At 39.4% G+C, this 23,590-nt stretch overlaps 1 protein-coding gene across 1 annotated transcript; it reads right to left on the bottom strand.

Annotated features, from left to right (window-relative positions):
• Positions 1 to 6,539: 6,539 nt before the first annotated feature.
• U2AF1 (U2 small nuclear RNA auxiliary factor 1) lies at positions 6,540 to 23,243 on the bottom strand. Its single transcript, XM_014938149.1, is given in 9 exon segments — positions 6,540 to 9,625; positions 11,974 to 12,066; positions 12,407 to 12,540; positions 13,691 to 13,789; positions 14,409 to 14,458; positions 17,800 to 17,866; positions 21,540 to 21,627; positions 22,700 to 22,727; positions 22,730 to 23,243. Coding segments are annotated over 9 exon segments (1,008 nt in total). The 5' UTR covers positions 23,043 to 23,243; the 3' UTR covers positions 6,540 to 9,489.
• Positions 23,244 to 23,590: the final 347 nt, after the last annotated feature.

Here is a 23,590-nt window from a genome sequence, read left to right as displayed (position 1 = left end):
TCCATGTGTTTTAGGTAATCGAAGGAGTGGAGACAATTGTATGTCTCCATCTGTACATACAGATACTATGTAGTGTAGCTATTTGGAGAATATTGCATGCTATATAAAAAATAAAAAGGAACAGGATGTTCTAATCAAATGGTAAAAAGACACTTTACAACTGGATGTGACCGGTCTGAAGCTGAATGACCAGTTGTAGGGTTACAAAGTCAAGGGTCTCTCTGGTAATAAAATGGACCATGACTAGAATATGGGGTGAAATTTATGAAAAAACACAGGAAAAGCACCAAGTGATTAAAAACAAATCAAGAGAAGAGCGAGGTATTTTGGCCTTAAATAGTGACACTGCGGCAGCTGTTTCATTACATATGTTAAAAATCCACACAAATTACAGAGAAAAATACATGGTGATGACAAATTACAAGACTTTTTCCCTGCCCATTTCTGGATCAAAGCAGATGTAAACCTACTTTGAATTCCATGTTGTTATTCTCATTTTCCTAAAGATTTACTAGAAAATACTGCTGGTAAATAAGACAATTATTTACTTGAAATCGCATTTTGCCTAGCTAATTATGTCTGAAATACGCGAGTAAAGTGAGGTTTGTACAAGTAAACATTAGTCCCACTGGAAAAGCATCAATTGTAAAAGCATGTGGAATCAGATTCCTGCTTTCATTTGGTGCAGCTAAATTGCAGAATGGCACAAGGGGAATGCAGAGTGTGAAAATGGTGACTTTAAGAACACCTGACCCTAGAAATGGGTATCAGAAAAAACATGAGACGCATGTGAGGGCACATGTGAGACCCAGCTGGAAAGCACAGTGAAGCAAAAAGCCCTGAATACTTGGAACAGAATGGGTGCAAGTGTTTGAAAACTGCAGTTGTACCTATAGAGAGTACCCAAAGAGGGATAACCATACCTTTTATGCCTTTCAGGAGGGACCGAGGGAAGAGGTACTGAGTCAGCTCTGCTGTCTGAAAAAGTGCCAGCCTCGCAGCAGCCACTGCACCTTCAGGCAGATGGGCATCGACTTACGAAATCAGCAGCACAGATGGATGTGCCAGATCCTATAACATGTAAAACAGATACCTCAGAGAGTGACAGCACTCGGCATGTTGGAAACTCCCTGAACATGATGTGTGAGGCTAATGAGAGGGATTTGTAATTGCACCACAGCTCTGCATCTCCATCAGCAGCCAGGTGAAGGTAAGTTAGCAACACTTACAAGAAAATAGGAATTTTGAGTTTAAAAGCCGACTTAAAAGATATCCACAGCAACAATGACCCACACTGTGCTACGGGCATTAGTGGCATTAAAATCAGTCATTGTGGCTGGAAATGAATGCACAAAGCTTTTCTCCACACCACTACCCGCTAATTAGACCCATTATGGAAGAGCCAAATCCCTGGGACATTTAGATTACTCTTCAACCCAGCCTTACAAATAACTCCCATAAATCAGCAGGTCACTACCAATTTTGTAAGTGGAGCCGCTTAAGCCATTTCCTGAGATCTGACATCGCTTAGGATTATTTTTCTCCCCAGGAACAAGACAAGTTGTGGTGAAGGTTGATATATAGTTTAAATTATGATTAATTTAATTGCATAGCGGCGATATGACACTGACTAGAATATTAACATTGAAATAAACAGCTTGTTTAGGAGCGGGAAGCAGAGAATGTTATTTCTTGTATCAGTGAAGAGTAGACATGCTGAAAACTGAAAGGTTCAAGGAGAGAGATCCCTTGGACAAGTGCAATAGTGATGAAATGGAGGTGGGGGAAGGTAAATGCTGTTGTGGTAGGATCCCTGGAGGAGGAAGATCAGGTGGAGGAGGCTTTTTGGGAGAGACTAATGAACCAGTGGTGGTTTGGTGGTACCAAGATCCCAAGGGAGAGCACAAGGTTATCACGCAAGCTTGTGGAACTGTTTTTATACAAAGGGAGGAAAAAGGAGACCAAGAAGAGCCACTCCACATTTTAACTGCATAGGAGAGGCCCCAGATAATTTGGAGGACAGAATCATAGTTCAAAATTATCTTTGACAGACTGGAGAAATGAGATGAGAGTGTAAAACAGGAAGTTGGCTGATAAGGACAAACGCAAAATTTTACAGCCAGGCAAGAGCAATCAACTGCTCGAGTAGCCATCTGGGCAGCAATCACCTAGAGTGGAAGGTATAACTATGGTGCCATGCAAACTCCATGAGAGTCAACAAGGCCCTGCTGTTGTGAAAAAAGCAAACATCATACAGGGTTATGCAAACAGGAATATAGTCTGTAGGACACATGGCACTCTCAGCATTGGTGCACTTTGTTGAGGTACCATGTCCCACCTGGAATGCTGCATTTCAAAAAAGATATGGCCCATGTGGGACATGGCCTGAGGAGCACAGCAGGGAGGCGTAGAGAGAAACATGGCCCAGGAGAAAAGACTGAAAGAGGTGGACTTGTTCAGAAAAGAGAAAACTGAAAAGAGGCAGAGCTGTCTTCGCTTAGCTAAAGGGCAATACCTTCACAATAGGAGAAAGTGGAAAAGGTAAAAGTTACAGCAAAGAGGATTTAGGCTGAACATCAGAACCACAACATTGCTTAGGCTGGAAGGGACCTCCTGAGGTCTGCAGTTCAGCCTCCTGCACAAAGCAAGGTCTGTCTAGAGATCAACCCAGGTTGCTCAGGCCTTGAAGGCCTCCCCAGAACAGAGACTGCACTGCCAGTTCAGTGCCTGACTTCATGGAGAAAATGTTTTCCCTACACCCAGCTGGAACCTCCCCTCTTTCAATTTATTACTTCAGTAAAGAACCTGACTTTTCCTCTTGCTGACCTGCCTGTAGGCATAAGGAGGTGGCTGTTATGTTCCCCCACAATTATCCCTTCCCTGGACTAATCAAGCCCTGTGCCCCCAGCCTCTCCCCACAGGGCCACCACTCCAGCCCCTGACTCTCTTGGAGGTTCGCCCCCCACCAACTCACTCTAAGTTACTGAGGTCTTTTCCCTACTGGGGGCTCAAAACAGTAGCTAGTGTATAGCTGTGGTCTAACGGGTGTCAAGCAGAGGGGCATCATCGCTTCCCTCAGTCTGTTGGCTGTCCCTGTTCATCCCACCAAGGATACAGTTTCCCCTCTTTTCCTCCAAGGACGCACTATGGCCTCATGCCCAGCTTGCTGCCCACCGTGACCCCCAGGGCCTTACCTGCAGAGCTGCTCCCCAGCCAAACAGCCTGTGCCCTGCCAGGGGTTGGTCCACCTAAGGGGTAGGACTTTATTTTTGTGCTTGTCCAGTTTCATGAGTTTCCTGCTGGCCCATCCCTTGAGCCTGTCCGGGTCCTTGAGGATGGCTGCCTTGCCCTCTAGTGTGTCAGGTGTGACACCACCCCAGTTTGGTGTCATCCACAAACCCAATGACGACATATTAATTTTCTCCTCTAAGTCACTGGCAAAAAGGAAAAAAAAGTAAATATTCAAACAGTACAGATACTGGCACAGCCCCATATGGTACTCATAACTGGGGAGGGCATGAACCACGAATCACTGCCCCCTAAGCCCAATGAAACCAGCCAGTTTTTCTCTCATCTGATAAGCCACCCATGCAGACTGTAATAACCCAGCTTGGATACCCCGGTGGAGTGAGAGATTCCATCAGAAACTTCGTTAAAGTCATCTGCTAGTACTGCAAAGAGGACATAATCTGCTGCTCTCCCTCCACTACAGATCTGTTCCCTTTGCTGAAAATGTCTTTTCTCTAAGGTGTTACTGCTACCACATGTGTGTTTGAGAACCACAGAGTTGTCCAAAAGGCCAAAGGCTTGCCTCCTTGGAGGCTGAGCCAAGAAAGGTAGTTAAATGTCTCTTTGTTGTGGTCAATATGGTCACACAGAAGGGTCAAAAACCATGAGTCAAACTCCTCCAGAATGAAAAGACAGGCACAGGCATTACTGAGACTGTTACTTGGTCAGCTTTTGGCCAGTCTTAGACTTTGGGATTTCCCTTGCCCATCCCTAGCCCAGCAATGCAACAATTAATGTTGCACGCAATCCCAAAGTCAGTAATTCAGTCTGCTCACTTTCTACTTGTGCTTTGTCCAGAAATCAGTTCTTCATGTCCTGCCTCAGTCCGTTTATCAAGTCTCTTCCCCCTACAGCTCCAGGACTTCTATCTCCACCAACACAAGAGGAAGCAGAGAAGCAGCATCCTCCGCGTTCACTGGAGAGAAAGGGAAAAGGAAGAGGAAATAACGGAAGATGCAGAACTGTTTTGGTCCATGAAGTGCTCTCTCATCATCCCCTTAGACACGAGCAGTACTAGCTCTCAAGGGAAAGAGGGGTGGGTAGGAAAGGGAGGAAGGGTTTCTCCCCCTGGCTCTCGGCTCCAGGAGGCAGGCTGCTGCACAGGCTGCAGCGGGAGCAGCTCGCGCTCCCCCTCCCTCCGCCGGAATCCAAGACAGCTCCAGGAAGAAAGCGAGAAGGATCTGAAACACAGCCAGTATTCGGTCGCAGAGGTAGCAGGACTTGAAATCACGCCAGGTGCTGGCAGAAGCACAGCAGGCCCAAGCCTGGTAGACTAAAGGCTTTGAAAAAAGAAAGGCAGGGAGACTGGCTTGATCACTGTCTGCCTTTCTCCCCACTTAGTCTTGTGGCTCACTGAAGCCAGAGCAGAAAGAATTTTTTTTTAATTTTTTTTTTCTTTTTCCCTTCCAGACCTAACTAAAAGAGCAGCTTTTTGGAAACAGAGACCTGGAAGCAGCCTACAGGCACACCCATTTCACAGTGCTCAGGCACACAGCACTCTGCATACCTTTGTCAAAAATGCATGAGTTTGTCCCAAAGGAACACCTTTCTCTTCCTAGTGGGAACGTATTTTTAAGGTATTTGGATCAAAGGGGCAACCACACTCACACAAACTGCTACAGGGCTCCAGCATCCCACCGCTTCAGCAGAAGTTACCGCCTTTCTGCTCTGCTGATGCGCGAACACCCATAACTTGCCTTTGGTCCTGTCAAAACCATCTAGTTAGAAAGCAAACACCAAAACTGAAATTTGTAGCAAAGTAGCAAACCCAACGATTATCAGAGGAGTGCCAAGAAGCAGGTATTTGTGTCTTAACAGCTGGAGATAAGCACACCCTTCCCGCTCCCACTTTGCATATGATGAAATGAAGTCAGGGGCTACCAGAGCTAGTCTGTTGGCAGCAGATCTGGTTTCTTAGCTCCCACCCTTCAAACCAGATCTCCCAAATCCATTTTACAATTGAAACTTTAGATCAATTGAATTAACACCTTTTTTTGGCAGTAACCTCCAGCAGGAAAGCAGCGGCCTCCTAAAGTGGTTCTGCCGCCGCTGCTGAAATACTGTGGGATTGTGGCATAGTTCACTAGTAGTTCTTGCTGGAAGTTACAATTTTAGAAGAAATAAAACATGGCAGCCATTAACAGGAGATTAAGTCTTTATAACTGATAAGCACCTTGCTGACAAGGAAGGTTTGTTCACATAGTTGAAGAGAATCACTCCCATTTTCCATAAGTGTGGATTTAGCGAATTCAATATTGCAAAAAGAATTTGGAGACATTTGTAAAAAAAGTAACATTAGCTAAACAGACTAATTCAGAAATACTTGTGCATACTTTTAGAATGCATCACATATCAATTCAATCTGAAGGTGCCTTGATTTATCCCACAGACATTTGGCAGCAATTTTTTTTTCAAAACGCACTCCAAGGTAAAATTGTGCTCTCTGTAACACAACTCAGCATCCTCCTTGCAATAAATGGCAAATACAGCTTCAAATGTTCTGTAGGACAGCCTTACCTAGGAGGCATTACTTCCTCACCAGCTGAAATGAGCACACACCAACTCAGTCCCATTTTTTAGCTCTGTCTTTTCCTGAAGCAAACTATTTTTTGGGGGGGCGGGCAGCCATCAGCACAACAGCGTCAGTGGTTGCAAGCATTTGGAGAATGGAGTGATCACCATCCCCCCTAAACTGCCGTGGAAGCAGTTTCACTTCTAATATACTAAAGGCAGTACATTCAGTTTAAGGTGCTGTTGTAAAATAGTGGCAATGGACACAGTTGCTCATGCCCAAAGTTTCGCAGCTGGAGCAATGCAATGTTAGGGAAGATACATCTTTAAAAAGCCATAAGCCATCTCGGTTCCTCATTTCTTCAATTAAACACGCTCCTTCTGTCAAAAATGAGCCACCTTGCTCGCTACAGACCACCACAACAGAAACTTGCAGGTTCCCTTAACCAGAACCCTTACCATCAAAAAAGAAAACGAACTAAAAATAAGACACAAACCCCAACTCCTAACCCCAAGTTGCACTCTTGATACTTCAACTTTGTCAAGTAACTATGGAGAGGTTATTTTTTGAGTTTTCTTTTTTTTTTAGTTGAAGACATGCTCCACCAGGTCTAAAAAAAGCAGAAGACAAAGAATCACTCAAAAAAATAGCTCAAGAACTGAAACTTTGTAGTCTATGTCCTCACTAGTCATTTGAAGAGAAGCATCCCATCTGAAGGAAAGGGATAATTTTTGTCAGATTCTTATAAAAAAAGGCTTTATTTTGAACAAGTTTTCTCCATTTGGTTTTACAGTCTCAGCATACATCATATTCATGGACAAGCAGCATTTTCACAGAATAAGAGCCAAATACAAAGAAGAGGAAGCCACTTGGGATTAACAGTTTCAACCTAATTGACTCAGACTTCAGAAAATACTGTATGCTGTCACTTATTTGAGGTAAAGGAATTCCATAAATTAGAGATCCACTGTTTAACAGAAGAGCCAACAATGAAATATTTGTGAGAAGTAGGTACCTTTGGGAAGGAGGGGGAAAAAATTTGACTCAAAGACATTGTAAGCAACAACAGAAGGGGGAGGTAGGATTTCCACTTCGTATTGGTATAATACAGTTTGGACTACCATGTATGAATGTTTAAACAAATTTGTGCAGTTTAAATTTCAAGTTTGCTGAATTTTACTGGTAGTATAGTCTTAAAAGGTGAACATAACTGAAGATATGTCATGAGCTTAGTTTATAAGCTGAATGCTGTCCTTAGGTAATAATTACACGATCAGGTAATGATCGGCGCACGAGTTTTTTCCTTCGAGTGTCCAGTACAGTCTGTTCATTGCTTTCACTGCCCGTTATGACATATTCCAGTTACATGGTTAATTTTTGGGTAGCTGTGCAGGCCGACCATAAAATTATGCATTTGGTGGGATTCAAGAATGCTTTCTTAAGAAAAATTGTACTAGGGGGAGGGAGAAATCAACCTTCTGCTATCTGTTCACACACAAATATACCTGCAGTTTAACAGGGTTTAGATAAACAGATGAAAGCTATTACAGGGACACATTTGTATTAGTTTAAAATTGTTTATAGAGCAAATCAGCTTCTGTCATTATTGCTGTTAAAAAAAAAATCTTAAACCTTTTTAAATAGTATCTGCATTATACTAGATCCTGTTTTAAAAAGCAGAAAGACTATCCTCACCTTTTTGACCTTGAGATTTAAATTAGCTCACTAATAATCCTAAATCTCACTAAACAGGAAATGGAACTGGATTACTATCCTGTAAACTGCAATAACTAAATTACCAATATTGAATTCCTAATGCCTAGCAGAAATAACAAAGGTTTCAGTTCAGCTGTCTAATGACAGGCACTGTTCAATTTCTTCCAGTGAAAAGAAAGCATAATTTGATTTATGTACTTGCAACAAAACATTAAGCAGTGAAGTTATCTTCACACAGGAGAGATACATTTCTTTAAAAAAGGTTACTGGCAAAATAAATTCCACAATCTGGTTGGCCAAACCATCCAATGTGTACAAAATAAATTCAAATTGAATTGGTGCAGGAATTTAGTTGTAAGAGGCAAAGCAGATGCATTTAGAACAGCTCATTTTTCAATACCATTTTGTTTGCCAGCTCCAAGTTTCCAGTGAGCAAAATGGTTTTATACTTATTTTTGAGGCAGAGAGAAGCTGGTTTCTTAGTCTGATTATGTAATGCTTCCCTATCTTTTCCATTTGCTTCCCTTTTTTTTTTTAAAAATAATAATCAAGGAGCAGATTTACCATTTAGCAACTTACGTGACTCAGAACTTAAGCACTAGCAAATTCTCTCCCCCATTGGAAAGCTGTATTGTATTACGTAGCTCCATGTACATAAAGTTGTATCTTGCAGAAATATGACCACTAACCAAAATTTCTCACATTACACTTTGAATAAAAGCAGACACGAATGAAGTTAAACTGCAAGTCAGCCATTGTACAAATTGTCTCTCAAGATGTTCCAGCAACATTTCAATTACAGCTTTAACTCTTCAAGAGACACACAACCTACAATATATAGCTTTTCTGCAATTCAATTAAAACTCAGAGAGAAAAAGAAAGATGTCGTCTTTGTGAAGAAACTGCCATTAGCTGGTTTTTTTTTAGCTAACATCCATTAGCTTTTATCGCACTTCAGACTATTAGAAAGCGACTAAAGGTAGGAAAGAATTATTTTCCACTAGCATCCAATTAGTATCCTATGACTTCAAACGCTAACAAAATGCATTTCCTTAAATGACAACTAAGAGAACACAGATTGAAAAAAAACCTAAAATCAGTCTTATGAAATTTGGTCCTTGTATTTAGGACCTGGCATTTCCTTCAATAGATCCTATGTATCCTGTTGCATGGACCATGAGTTTTTTTTAAAAAAAAAAGCCTCACCTGCCTATTCTGAATCACTGCAATAAAAATACTACATTTTTCCCCACACTGCACTAGGCAACTTTCTTTCCAGCCAAAGAAAAGGAATTTAGTCAAGAATCATAAGAAAAAAAAAAAATTGAACTATGAACTCTGGCACAGCCAGGAGTAGCAACTCAACTACTCCAGAGTGCTTAGAAAATAGGCTTTAGATTTTACACCAAGAAATTGGATTTATTGTAAATGCCACAGTCACATTGATAGACAGAGCACAGACTTCTGTTAACAAACAAACATACATTTTTGTAACTAAGCGTTTCTACTTGGTAAATAAATGCATTTCGCACAGCCTTCCTTTCAAATGTGCCTAAACTAACCTAAATAAGCAGACAGCATAGCAGAAAAGGGAAACTTTTGTGAGTAACTGTTTCTTAAGCAGTATATTATTTTTACTATGTATATAATATTTTATATTATATACACACACATTTTCATCAACAGTTCAAATTATACCCGAATAAAAAAAAAAAACCCCAAACAAAACCAAAACTGGCGCTCCTCCAATACATTTACCACCTTTCCCTCAGGCATAGTTAATCCAGGTATTTGTCAAGTTAGAGGAATGACAGTTAAAAAGACTCCCCCCCACAAGAAACAAGTTACACAAAGAATACTGTATCACTACAAATTTTTTATTCAGAAGCCCATCTTTAAAAAAAATCTCATTATGAACTTGTTTGGTCAAACTACAACACTTTCTAGCAGACATACAGTAAAAATGGCATGGCTCAGAATCGACCAGATCTTTCACGATCTCTTGACCGCCTCCTATCGCGTTCACGTCCTCCTCCGCCACCACCACCTCCACGACCACGATCTCTGGATCTAGACCGACGTTCACGGGACCTCGACCTGGATCTATGCCTTCAAAGAAAAGTGTAAATATTTTATTGATTTATCGCATTCAGCAGTTTACTTGCGGTACCGCACAGTGGAATGCTTAGGGATGTAAGTAATGAGGGAGAAGAAAGACATTGTGACCTTAGAAGGATTAGTAAATTGGCACTCAGGCTGCAAAACCATGTATTGACAAACAGAACAAACTTAATACCAAGGAGTCGACACATACTGTTAAAAGTCTCAGCTGTTCACTGCCAATCATACATTATAATGGGTGTGCAAAACTTAAGCAAAGGTATGCAGAGGAACCAAATGCACTGTTTCAAAGCTGTTAATTAAAGAAGCAAAAGAAGGGGACACCTGCTCTTGCAGTTATGCATGAATTACTCTTAATAACACACAGCAAAAGTCTACACCTGTTTGTAAGTTCACTCTTGTTAAATTAATTACATTAACTAGCAAGTACAACTCAGTTCTTTTTCCTTCACAACCCTTCCAGAAGCCATCAGCATTTGCAAATAAGCTTCCCTGCCTCTGAGGTCAATGACTTAAGTTCAGGAAGAAAGTTAAAACCACCCAGACTGTACTAACACAGCTACTATGGATTTGTAGCTTATATGGCACTTGTCAAGGAAAAGAGTGGTTTGAAAAGTCAGTTTTATGAAATAGGTAAACAGTACAGTTTTAAATATGTGTAGGAACTACATCAAAACTAAAAAGCTCAAGGAAATGAATGCTTCAAGTCCTAAATTCGAGGAGTACTGTTCCATAGTGAAATGTTCAGGGGTGGGAGTGTGTACGGTGACAAATTTTACTGTGAGAGAGACACATACATAACTGTTGCATACCGCTGCCAGAATTACTAAATTAACCTATTATTCAGAAGTCCTGTTTTACCCTACTTTTTTCTACTTGAAAAACTTGATATATTTCATCCCATGTAGAACTACTTTCAGGTCAGCCAAGTTTACACAATCTACCTGTGAAACCCCACTGACAAAAACAGATTTTTTTAATATCAAGCCTTAACAGCTAACCTGTGACAGCTTTAGCTGCACAAAGAATTTAAATAAGGCCAATAAAGGCAAAATTGGATGGAGGATTCATCTGTTTCATCTCTTACCACAGACTGAAATTGGGCTATGGGTAAAATAAGCATATTCCAAAGCCAAAACCACAAGTCTGATCTTTCTTGCACTAAAAGGTGGTACCTTTTAATTAGCCTTACTAAGTTCAAGAGATCCAGATTCAGACTCGTGAAAGTGATCGCAAAGCTAGTACAAAAGCATACTTTGTCTTTTTCATCATTCAAACATCTTGAAAGTTTAAATTTTAGTTTAATAATAATTGGGATATTCCAGGAAAGTGTTTAGGCACAAATGCATATGCCTAAGCAACACAATCGACATTCTTCCCAAGTTAAATTCATCCTCACAAGTTCTAAGACACTGCCAATTAGAGACATTTCTAGGAAGAACACATTCACAATCCCAGGCTCCTGCTGTGACTGAAAGAAACCTACAAAACCATGCTCTATAGAAAAGGAAGCTCAACAATTTTATGTGCCTGTCCTAAATAGTAAAGTCCTAAAAGCAAGTGGATTGAATCCAGTTTGAAGTGAACAATCCGCAAAACAGGTATCATAGCAACAGCGGTGGTATAAGCCTTTCTACAAGGTACCTTAATAAATAATATATATAATAAAATGTATTTATCACCTTTAAGCAAAACTACTTAGAATTCCTACCAAGAAGGTTGTGAGGCTAGCATCAGTAAAAACATGAGCTCAATACAGTGACTGCCTGTTACTACCGCTACAAAAAGAATACTGGCTAAAAGAGTTAGCCAGTAACTGTTAAAAACAAACAAGGTTGGGTACTGAATATAATTTATAGATATGCTTGACTGTGCATAATGCTGGAAGTGGCCCATCTGATTCTGCCAAAATGCCCATTAGCCAAGTAGCCCAATTCTAACAGGGGTCACGAGCAAATACATTTAGAAGACAAAATAGAGATGTAAAGCAATGCTTGTCCCAAGCAATGTCTGCCTATAACAGGTTGCAGTTTGGGGAGCTGAAGTAAGGCAGGTCCTATGTACTTAGTAACTCAGTGATTATTCTTTTCCTTGAAGTTTGCCTTCTCTTAAAGCCACCGAGCAAGAAGCACTGTAACTTTTTTTTTTTTTTAAGAAAGACCTATTCCTTTGTTATAAACTGGCCACTTGTTAGCTTTACTGGATGCCCTTTCATCGGCATGTGTGCGAACTGCATTAGAATAAACAGAGGACTTCAGTTTAAAGATTTGCCTTCAGAATTTTCACCAACTGATCCTTAATTTACGCATGTTAATTGTGTTTAAAAGCAAACTTACTTTTTACGACGACGCCCATACAACTCACGTCTTAACTCTCGAGAAATGGGCTTCAAATGCATAAAGTTGCAGAAGCCTCCTCGTGTACACTCTCTGAAAGAGAATTCAAGAGAGACAGTTAAAATTCCCAGCTCTACACTGTCTCTGTTTGCCCTAAGCCCTAGTGGACCTCTACCCATCTGAAAGTTAATCGCCTCTAACATGAAAACCAGTAAACTGCAACCATCATTTACTGACAGTGACTCACTCCTGGACCAAAATCCCAAAAAGATGGCAAATGTCAAGAGGTTGACTGCAGGCTCTCTATGTTACACTTCCCAAAGTGGTTTTCTTCCTATACTAAGCTACATGTAGAAGCCACACTCAAGCAACCACCCTGTCTGTGCAAGCATTTCAGAGATACTGTCACAGTAAACAGGAAGTCACTTTTTACCCCATTTCGTATTGACGGCAACAGGCCTCTCTGAAGTCAGTCACAGGTGAAAGCTCAGCATGAATGGGCTGCCCATTAAACCAGCGGTTGTTCAGGTCAATCACAGCCTTCTCTGCATCTTCTTCACGGCGAAACTAAAAGCAAAATTAACATTTTCTTATGTTATACAGTAATATATGTAGAACAAAGATTCTTATCAAATCAGTTGTATCTGAGGCTTAGGACTAGTAATCAAACTAGAAGCTACTTCAGACTTCCTGGGACAGTCCATCAAATCAAGGGTAAAGATGCTAGCTTTTCATTAATCAGGGCTCAGAGCTAATCACAGCAGCAATATTTTCTCTTAACTATGTTCTATTTGGTCTTTCAAGTTTTGTGGCTTGTATTAGAAGCTATGATAGAAGACATTGTGTTTTCTTAGGACAACTTTAAACAAAGAATGTGTAAGAGTATTTTCTAATAATGCTCCAAATGTAATGGATTTTTTTTTTCAAATATTTTAGAGAAATCTGCATGAGAACTCATTCACTTGAACTAAAACTTACAAAAATCTGATCCTGTTTTACGATGAATCTAAAACCTTAATTTGAAATTCCTTTTCACAGCTAACCACTTAAAAATTTTTAAAAACAAAGCTGAGAATTTTAGGCATGAAAATACTTTCCACTTAAGGGAACGTACAGTAAACTCTCACACATGCCCAATACTGTGTACACACAGTAAAATTTCTGGAGGTGACAACTGTGTACTCATTATTCAAAGGGATACCAATGATTTTTAAGAACCAAACCTAAATGGCTCCAGTTTGCACCTTAAATCACCCAGCTACTGCCAAATATAACTTGGTTATGAGATGCTTTGTTTAACTGGGAAGTTAGAAAATAAATGCAGCTGTTGAAAATAAACACACCTGTTGCGAATAAACCTCTTCTCATAATGAAGTGCTTAAAAGGCAGTGCGGTGGGAAGACAGACCCCAAATTAATCTTGGCAAACTAAACAGTCCAGCAGTGGTGACTGTGTTTGTAACAATGTAAAAAAAGAAGTGTTAATCTTTTTGAAAATGACACAGGATTTTGACTATCAAGAAAGCTTCTCATCTCTTAAAATCTTTTAGATTCTATTCACATTTTCACTCTTTCTACTTTATATTGTGAAGTGCGAGAGGAGCTTATATCCAGAAGAGCTGCTCTCACAAAGTCTACAAGCATAAGGTAGCTTTTTAAAATTATAAATCAATAAATACCACCCCTATTGATTATATAAACACGACATTTTATCCTACCTTCACATATACGTTTCCAACTAGATGATCTCCAAGGTTATCACAAACATTCATCTCCTCAACTTCACCGTATTTTTCTTCCATTTCTGTGAAGACCTCCTAAACACAAAGCAGCCAATTAGAAATCTGCAGCATATCACTACAGAAGTACTGCATTTAGCAGTTAAGTACAAAAGAATGCCTTCCTTAAAAAAAAAAGTAAGAAAATATTTTTGTACATTTCTGATTTTAAAATTAGTACTTGCTTGGCCTGTACTGTGTCCATCTGTAAATACAGCACTAACAGGATACAATAAAATGTTATGGAAAATAGCAAGCATATAGTATTTACAGAATACATAAGATGCACTGAAAACACAACATATAAGCCTTGATGCTATAGTTTTACTTGTTTATCTAGAAGCAAATTAAGTTTATTTCAAATTTACAGGGAAGAAGGGGATTATGGAATCAAAATGCTACATGGCTTAAGTTGCCGATTTTTAAACAAAGTCTATTATAAGCAGTAAGGCTTAAGCTAATCTAAGGAAGGAATAGCTATATACCTGGTATATAGTTATACCAGGAAATATTTAGCACAAAAAGTTTTAAGTTTTATATCAACACCTGAGGAAACAAGTGCCTTTCTCTGAATCCACCTAATTGTGCTACACGCCGAATCTCATTTGTGTCAACAAATCCACAAACACTTTAATGCATTTTTACATCTTTTACGTACCTCAAAGAATTCATCATAATGTTCCTGCATCTCAACATCGCTCACAGCACCTGTAAAAATCAAGAGTCATATCAATTAGAGTCTATAAATAAGGAAGAAGAGATTTTGATCATACTACAAAACAATCTAGAGAGGCCGTCTGGAGCATAAAGACACCATATAGCATGGAGCTAACTAATAGGAATATTAAAGATAAGTATGTGTGAAGAGCTTTGAGTCCCTAAAGTAAATATGTCAAAACATTACATTGACATGATCAAATCAAAACAAGTTTTAATCAGAACCAAACTTGTATGCCACAAATTTAAAGGAAGGGCAAAGGAATTACTTTGAAATATCACTTTATAAATTTAATGTACAGTCCCACCTTCTATCTACGAACAATTTTACTTAAACAGAAGGCAAGTGCTTTTTCACATTTGCATATTTTAAAGCATAACAATTTAGTGTTCCTCTTCCTAAAGGCAGAATTTCATTTTAACATATACACCTCTCCAGTGTATACACTAGGATTTGAGAGTTCATAATGTAACATAACCCAGAATTTTTTTATTTTAAATTTGCTCAAAATAGTTATTGAAATGACACACTTTTCTCAGCACCCTCAAAGAAGGGTACCATAATGCTTTGCAATAGAGAGCAAGTTTCTAATTTAATTTTGAATATCAGTTTTTCTGTAGTCCTGCAGAACACCTTTTAGTGCAAGACAAGCCAGCCATATATTCAGGTTAGATTATTCTCATGCTCCAAGCTGGACTTTACAAATGAGCGCTGCTTGCCTGCTGCTATGAAAAAAATATAAGTTTGGCTGATTTTTCAAAGCTTTAAGAATATAAATGTATTTCTTCCAGTCTACAGCACTTTAAACTACATTAAGCTGTACACATTAAAGCCTAATGAATTAGCTCTTCAGCAGTTCAGTGGTTTATTAAGATCAAGCGGAATGAATGGTTTTAAAACGACACCTGCATTTTATGCTATAAAAATTTTCTAGCCTTTAAATTACAAACACTACTGTTTTAGTTCACAGAATGTGAAAGACAAGAAACTGAGCCAACAAAGCTGAGTTTATTCACTTCGGGCTGCCATGAAAAAAAGAGATGCTTTGGGCTCACTCATTTTTGGCTAGTATTACCATTTGGACAAACTTCACATTTTTCTTCAGAAGTTGTAATATTAACCAGCCACACACTGGAACTTGAATTACTTTTCTTCCACCCAGCTGACCTCCTGAAGAAGGCCGAGTGGCATTTGTTATATAGTTTAGGCTAACAATGTTTCTGCATTTATGCTTGCTTTTAAGAGCTTTCTTTTTCCCCGTGGTTATATAGCAAATTAAGCAAATATCAAACATTAAACCAGTATTTCTAGACAGTTTAATACTTAACTATATTCCTAAGGCTCTGCCAACACCACTGATAACAGCTTACTAACACCTAAGGATTTTTAATTTATTTTTTTTTAAAGATAGCAGACAGCGGCTTTGTGAGCCACTCTGGGAATAACTACTTTTTACCAGATGGACAAGTGCTAAAAAACTATAAGGAGATTTCATTGTCAAATTAGGAGATCATAAGCAACAGTTAGTTAATGGCTATTTGAATGTCCTTCTAAAGCAGGAAGCATACATGTGCACAAGCTTTATAAACATTCATATTCCAGGGCTACTGGTATCTGAACCTCAAGAAGCCCAATTACTAATTAAAATACTCAGGAAAACTACTGCTGTTCAAAACTAAGGTTAATCCTCTACGACGGCAATAGAAAGGAAGACAGTTAAGCAACAATAACAAAAGCATTAAATGACTACCCAAGTTATCAATTTAAAATACATGCAGTACTTAAGTAGGGACAAATATCAAAAGAGGGAGCCAGGAGTTCAGCAAACCTACTGATAACAGAGCTCCAGCTCTACCACAGAAGGTACAGCTGGGCTCTGTTACGCGTCTACCCACTTGTCAAGACAAACTCAAGTTGGATACCAGCATTCAGAACACTAAAGAATCTGTTCAAGACTCTTGCAACTGTACATCTAAACAGCTCCACAGACCAAACTGCTGTAACTCTGTGCAAATTAGTTACCAGCGCATTGAGAATGTAGGGACAGAGTGGAAATACCCAACTGTACAGTTTTTGGTTTACTGAAACAGCATTAACTACTAAGCATCTGCAACAAGAAAGCCTACAAACCAATAGAACTGTTTAAGCATCTAGACAAACTTACATAGCTCGTTATGTATCTAGCTTGATTGTGTGAAAAAACCCCCTCAAATTACTTCATTGGGCCATTATTACTTTTAGAAGCAGGCGAAAGTGTTGACTTTTAAGTTAGTGGCTGATTCCACAGAACACGTCTAATCAAATGCTGGTAACTAATCTGAACTAGTCTATAATCCAACAATCAAAAAAAGGAATAACCAAACAAAGCTTTATTACCACACAGTCAATAATCACTTCAACAAGAAATATTAGTTAGAAAGTAACACCAATCCTTTTTGGTCCTAAAGTGTTTGTTGTTTTTTATTTTTTTTTTAAATCTTATTCTAACATTTGATGATTCAATCACAACAATATATCGGTAATCGCAGATCAACAATCCTGGTCATTTAACTTCTGCCAGTCTCACAGCAGGTGTGTTTTTTTTACACCCATTCCTACCTCATGAGGCGTCATTAAATTAGTTCGTGACCATACCCAAATGCTTTCCCCTCCTCAAAAATACTTTTAAAGATGTATTTTCCTAGGTAAAGATACAACTTGGTTTTGCAATTTGAATTTTCAAAGCATGGAAGGAATTTTAAGCATGCACCTATCCAAAAAGGACAGCTGCCAGAAGGGAAGCGTTTGTCAGTCAAAGTGTATTCTTCCAAAGTAGACTCTAAATGGAAGCTGCATTAACTGAGGACAAATTTCCGCATGCAAAGTTTCAAATTCAAGTTCTCTTAACATTTACAGAGCAGGAAATTTTTTCTGGATGAAGTCAACGTGTCATTGTCCTGCTCTTTTACAGTGGAACCTAATGGGTAACACAAAACATACAGAAAAGCATTCCTAGGATGCAGGCAACTGGCAGGGAGAAAGGTGGTGAGAAGAAAGCAGTGCAACCAAGACTGCTTTACAGGGGAAGTACAATTTCAACCCTTTTTGATGTAATAGATGGTACTCAGATTCCCCTCACAATTTTAGGAGTAGGGAGGAAGGTGAGCAGCACAAAAAAAAAAAAATGGTTTTGGTGGGTTGGTTGGGTTTTTTTTGTGTGTTTGTTTTGGACACATTTAATGAAACGTGGTCAGTTTGATCTGTTAAACTAAAATGGTAGACCAGCTTAAGTCGACACTGAGCTCTGACAATCAAGCCCAGGGAACCAGTGAAGGAACTTGTATGAACTTACAGCGCAAACCGTCAGCAGACTGGGAAGAGTTTTGAGGGTTACGGTAAATGTTCAAGAGGGCAATGGTCTGAAATACAAAACGCAACAACTTTATATTATGGAAAATAATTTTAACAAGAAACTGGTTTCCTTTAGGGTCGCTTTAGCCGAGTCTGTGCTGAAAAGAGAGGTGGTTATTCTCTCCCAAGAAGGAGAACTTTCACTTAGCTGGTGACCTTTCTGAATCAACCTAACACTGTAAAGTAATAGAGATCTCATGATACTCCATTATTGTATTTTTTTAAAAATTTTATTCACCAATATTAATATAGAAGGGTTTTGCAAGATTTCAGGCAGGTATGTAATAGATGGCATCCAAACATAGTATTGAAATTACAAGCATAGTAATTTGTTTGAATTTGTTTTTACTGATTTCTCAGTAGGAAAAGCCAGTAAGGCAAGTAATACAATAATTGCAGCATAACATGAAATCTCCATTTTCCTAAGAATGTTAAGAAAACAGAAAACCCAAAGTTTTGGGACACTTACCGTACATCACACATATACCTATTTATTATTTTTTTGTTAAATCAAGAATTTGAGAAATGTCTGCAGGTTAACCTTTTTAAAAAATGCAGTGTTACTAAGAAATGAGGTTCTCTCTGCAGTGCAAAAGAGAACCTGCACCAAATCCAATTTATGCAGTCAATTCTGCATTCTGAATTGCACACATTTGACAAGTTCTTGATCTATGCGCAAGAAGAGTTCCGTCACTTGTCCTGTTTGCAACAGCTTTATGTCAGCAGCTCAGAAGCCAACATTATTTTCTCATAATTAGGAGTGGGCTCTTTAACACCATTCTTTAAAAAAATTTCTCCAACTGTGGGACTTACAGTGTGAGCCGTCAGCCGTCTGTGCACTGTTTTGGGGGTTACGATAGATGTTTTGAATCAAGATGGTCTGCGGGGAAAAAAAATAAAAAGGGGAATTCTACTGGCTGCTGTGCATATAATAGACAATTGCAAAGAGACAACTTGTTTGCAAACAGCTAAAAGTAATATTTTATTCTTAAGACTTCCTTTTGTATTTGCAGAATATCTTCCAAAATTGCATCCAGACCATCATATTATGAAAACAGTTTTAATTGACCACCAAGAAAGAGCTGCATTTGTCTCAACAGCTATCCTCAAAATGGGAATTGCGAGGCACGGGAACCTAAAACTTGAAACTACGTGATATTATGGAGATACCTAGATTTCAAGATCGGATTCATTATTGTAAGTCTAGGGGGAAAAAAAATAGTGTTATGTGCACAGCATATAATACTTAATGCCAGAGAGTCTAAAGTGTTACAGTAAGGTTTTTAGGCAAGCGCTATGTCTCATTTTGGCATCAGGAATTTCTTGGTGGAATTTCTGTTTAAATAATATAATAGCATCATGGGTTCACATGTTTCCGATCCTTCAAATAAGGACAATATCCTTTTAGCCCTTCTGCTTTTTACTTGAAGAATTAGCCCAGGCAGACTTGAAACCTTACATTTGTACCGTTCTTCTTAAAATCAAGTTGTCTGAAAAAACAAACCATGTTTAAGTTAGTAAACTAATATTACAAAAAAAATCCAAACGTCCACATCACTGTAAGCAGCTCAAAAATTGAAATTTGATTACTTAAAATACAAGCTCAATGTTAGTACAAATCACAATCCCCAAATAATTTTATCTTACGCATTATTATTAGTCACAGTAAAAATTCAGAGCTTAAACAAGTCACAGGACTAGCAATATCATACCTACATATACTGCCCACTTAACATGTTAAAAAAAAAAAAAAACAAACAAATCTGTAACATCACATTTAAAAATCACATTTTTTTTTATCATGGGTACAATCACACCAACCAAAGCTTTGTGCTTCCGTGGCCCAGGTTTAAAATACCTATGTTTTAGCCTACAATTGGAGAGAGCCAGAAACAGGCATATAGTTACAGTGTTTCTGCTGATTGGCGGTAATTTGATCACCCTGGATTGCACGACCTTTCCCAACACAGCTCTTCTGTAAAGTAGCTGCCACCGGCGATAGCAACACAAGATAAAAATACTGTGCCGGTCGGTAACTTCCCACTGGTAAGATACCAGCTCGTCTGTTTTCTATCACAGCTGATTATCAGTCTGCATACAAATAAAGATTTCTGTAGCGAAGCCTACACGTCTGCCAGGTAGGTTTGAGACGTTAAGAGCACAGCACGTCTGCCAGGCGCGGAGCTGTGGCAGTCCCAGACGTCACTGGATGTAGGTGACATACCCTCCTGCCCCACTTCAGCTAGCATGGCTAACAGCACTTTCTGAAGCCAAGCTAAAGACTGCATCAACAGAAGAAACCATTGTTGCACACAAAGGTTTTTGTAAAAAAACAGTTGTTTGGTAGGGTTTTGTTTGTTGGGTGGTTTTTTTTGTTTGTTTGTTTTTAACTTAAAGACAACTAGCGTGGAGGTTGTCTGATTCAGAAATATGTAGTAGGAGTCAGTGACCTAAATTCGGGTCTCTAAACAACCAGTCAGGTTTCAGCCCTCTCTATGTAGGTGAGCAACACAGAACAGTTTTGAAAATGGACAATATTATTTTTGTTATACGGTATTTACATTAAAAATTATTACGCTCCCAGAACTGGAAAGCTGTTTTTGTAAATAAAGTGCCAGCAATAGTCGCTCCCTACCGATCAGTAACCTAGACAGGCCCTCCTAAAACTACCCTGCCCACTCATGTACTCAACAAAGTTTAACTTCATCAGCACCATTGCTCTGAACTCGTCACGTGGACAGTACTTGCCTCCCTATTCTCCTCAAACCAACACCAGCCCACTATTTTAATCAATCCTGCTCCAAGTCAGCTAAAATGAACTAGCAGACAACTCCACTGCTATGTAGATTTTACCTTTGTAGGTAAAACCGCTGATAATACAACAGCTCCATAGGCACTACTTTTCATATGTGATATACCCAAAGAAATCTATTTACCTGTATACCTTAACAATCAGCGGTGATAGAAAAAGGCAAAGCATACAGTTCTCCAGGAATGTAACTTCTGAAAACTACAGAGCTCATAATAAAGACCCTATCATCTACTGCACTTTTTGGTTTTTTTTTTGCCAACAGGCAGTCACACATGGTGCCTCTGACAATATTCACATAGCCAAAGATAAAATAGTCTGTCGAGTCAACTGATGTATATACCCTCATCAACCAGGCAAGTTGTTTTCAAGAAACAATTCTTTCACATTCAGTGCAAGTAAGTTACTCTTGAAATTTAAAAGCCTGGGTCAGAGAGCAAATGTAACGACAGAAGAGTCGTTTTTATTTATTAATTAGTTTTCTTCTACTATATGCATAAGGGACTTAAGTTCACACCTTTGAGACAGGCAGAATATGCTGCCGTTTTCTGTGATTCAAAAAATCTGGGATGGTTTAAGTGCCTAAACACCACTGAGAAGGCACACTCACCTGAAAGTTAGCACTGGTTGGTCTCTACTACAGGCAAGCTTACAACAGCATCGCTTCCTGCAGCCATTAAGGGTGACAGGAGATAATTAGAAATGCTGGGAGAAGTAAATATACCCCCAAAAAAGCAAAAACCCATATAAACTGGGGCCAAAAGCATACTAGTTAATCTGGAGCTTGGTAATTATTCACTTGTATCTGAGAATCTACGTTTTAAAGTAAGAATATACTTCCACAAGAAAGAGAAAACAAAAGGAAAACAAACCTGGCTAAATGTTGGTTTGTTGTGCAACCGAGAACATCTGTCTCCATGACGACAAGCTCCAATTTTGAAATAAAATGAACAGTTGACTCTGCAATTAAAAAAAAAAAGTAGTTACACATTAGAATAGAAAACATTAATATGCAATTCCTATAAAACATATGCCCTAAATGCCTTTACCTTGATGTAGAGAAGTAACACAGAAAAAAATAAATCAAAATGGTATAGGAAAGCATTACAGTAAATCTGTTCATATTCATTCCTCTTTACCCCTAATTTACAGCAACTCATGTCATAAATTTCACCCACTACTCAAACCCAAAGTATATTTGAGACACCACCATGGACAGAAGCAAATCACTACTCTTTTACCCTTCTGGTTCTCCACTCTTGTCTTTGTATCAGTTTCACTAGGTGATGGGACAGGAAATAATGTGAAAAACAGTCTGAAAAGTCATGCTATGAGCTATATGGTTGCGCCTTAGTTCATGCAATCCTTTAATCTAAGCAATATAACCTGTTTTAAAGCTGACACAGTTGCACACACCTAATGTTTTATAAACCACCTGTTTAAAGTTATATTGTAAGGGTAACTCAGACTGCTGCCAACACAGAATTTGAAATTATTCAGATAAGACAAAAATCATGTTACAGAGAGTATGCATATAAGCAAAATAAATTCAATTAAGTCATTTCCACAAACGTAGTTAATAATTTTAAAATGAAGCATTTAATTTTTTAAACCACAAGCTTTTCTTGAATTAATTATCATCTCACGACACCTTCAAAAGTTCGCTGGTTTAGGAATGCTAGTAAAACTCACATATAAGTGCAACTCACATGGAATGATGAAAGAAAACCACAAGAAGGTTCAGTTACCTTGACTGAGAAAACTGAATGCAAAATTCAGAAGGGTAAGAAAGCTATAATGGGCTATATACGGGTAAGTGAAATATAAGAATTCTCCTGGAAGAAAGATTATTATTCCCATACTCATAGTTAACACCAATTCTTTCCACAATCCTGTGTAACCAACATTAACTCATAGAGGGAAGTGCTAAAGCATATGTGATCTCCAGCAAAACATTCTATTGTAAAATTGTGACATGCTTACTCTTCGTTATGTCTTTGAAAATATACACTTAGCATTACAATATACTTACTGTCTTTTCTGAATTCTATCCTGCAATAAAAAAAATACCTAACTATAAGATTTCCAATAGTGCCTCCAACTTCAAGGCTTTTTCTGCAGAGTTCTGCTTGCTTTTTGAATAGAAAATAAGCCCAGTACTGGATTTTCATGCGTGCTGTATTGGCATACACTAATGCTGTTAAACTGTAATGGACTATATCAGAAAGGACGCTACAGTAACAGAGCTCAAGGAAGGCTGCCTTTTCTGACAGTCGAGCGAATTGGAACTGGCACGTAGCGCTACAAAGCGGAAGGAAAGCAGAAGCCTCACGGCCAGGGGCCGACAAGAGTAATTTAGTCCAGCAGCAGCACATCGATGCCCCCTTTCATTTTTTACGAGCGGCAAAAACAGAACGTTGGTTTGGTCAGGCCGACGGTGACCAAATTCTCGTTAGGAGGGCTTTGTAAGTACGCTTCCGACAACCAGAGAAACTAGAGACGTTCCCGACGGGCGGAAGGCTGCAGGCAGAAGCCTGAGGATCAGGATGCAGCAGTCGGGCAAATCCTCCGCACCCTGGGGAGGGGGGAGAAATAACCAGTCGCCGTCCTTGCAGCAGAGCGGAAGCTCTCGGGGCTGCTGCTGCTGCTGCGAGGGGCAGGGACGCGAACAAAAGGGGAAGGAGAGAGGAGGCCCTTTCCGGCGGGAAGACGGGCACCCAAGCCGCCCCGGCCGCTCCCGAGAAGCGCGGCCGCCGTGGGGAGGAGGTTGGAGGGGGGGAAGGGAGGGAGAATGACGGGGGCGAGGAGGACGCGGCAGCACACCACGAGGCGCGGGCACGCCCGCATGGCGGCGGCGGGGGAGGAGGAGGAGGAGAAGTCCCCGCGGATCACAGACCCAGCCCGGCCCAGGAGGGAAGGGGAG

The sequence above is a fragment of the Calidris pugnax genome, unplaced genomic scaffold (assembly GCF_001431845.1).
Source record: "Calidris pugnax isolate Ruff unplaced genomic scaffold, ASM143184v1 scaffold25, whole genome shotgun sequence".
NCBI classification, from domain to species: domain Eukaryota; kingdom Metazoa; phylum Chordata; class Aves; order Charadriiformes; family Scolopacidae; genus Calidris; species Calidris pugnax.
This window is presented reverse-complemented; position numbering and strand designations above follow the sequence as displayed.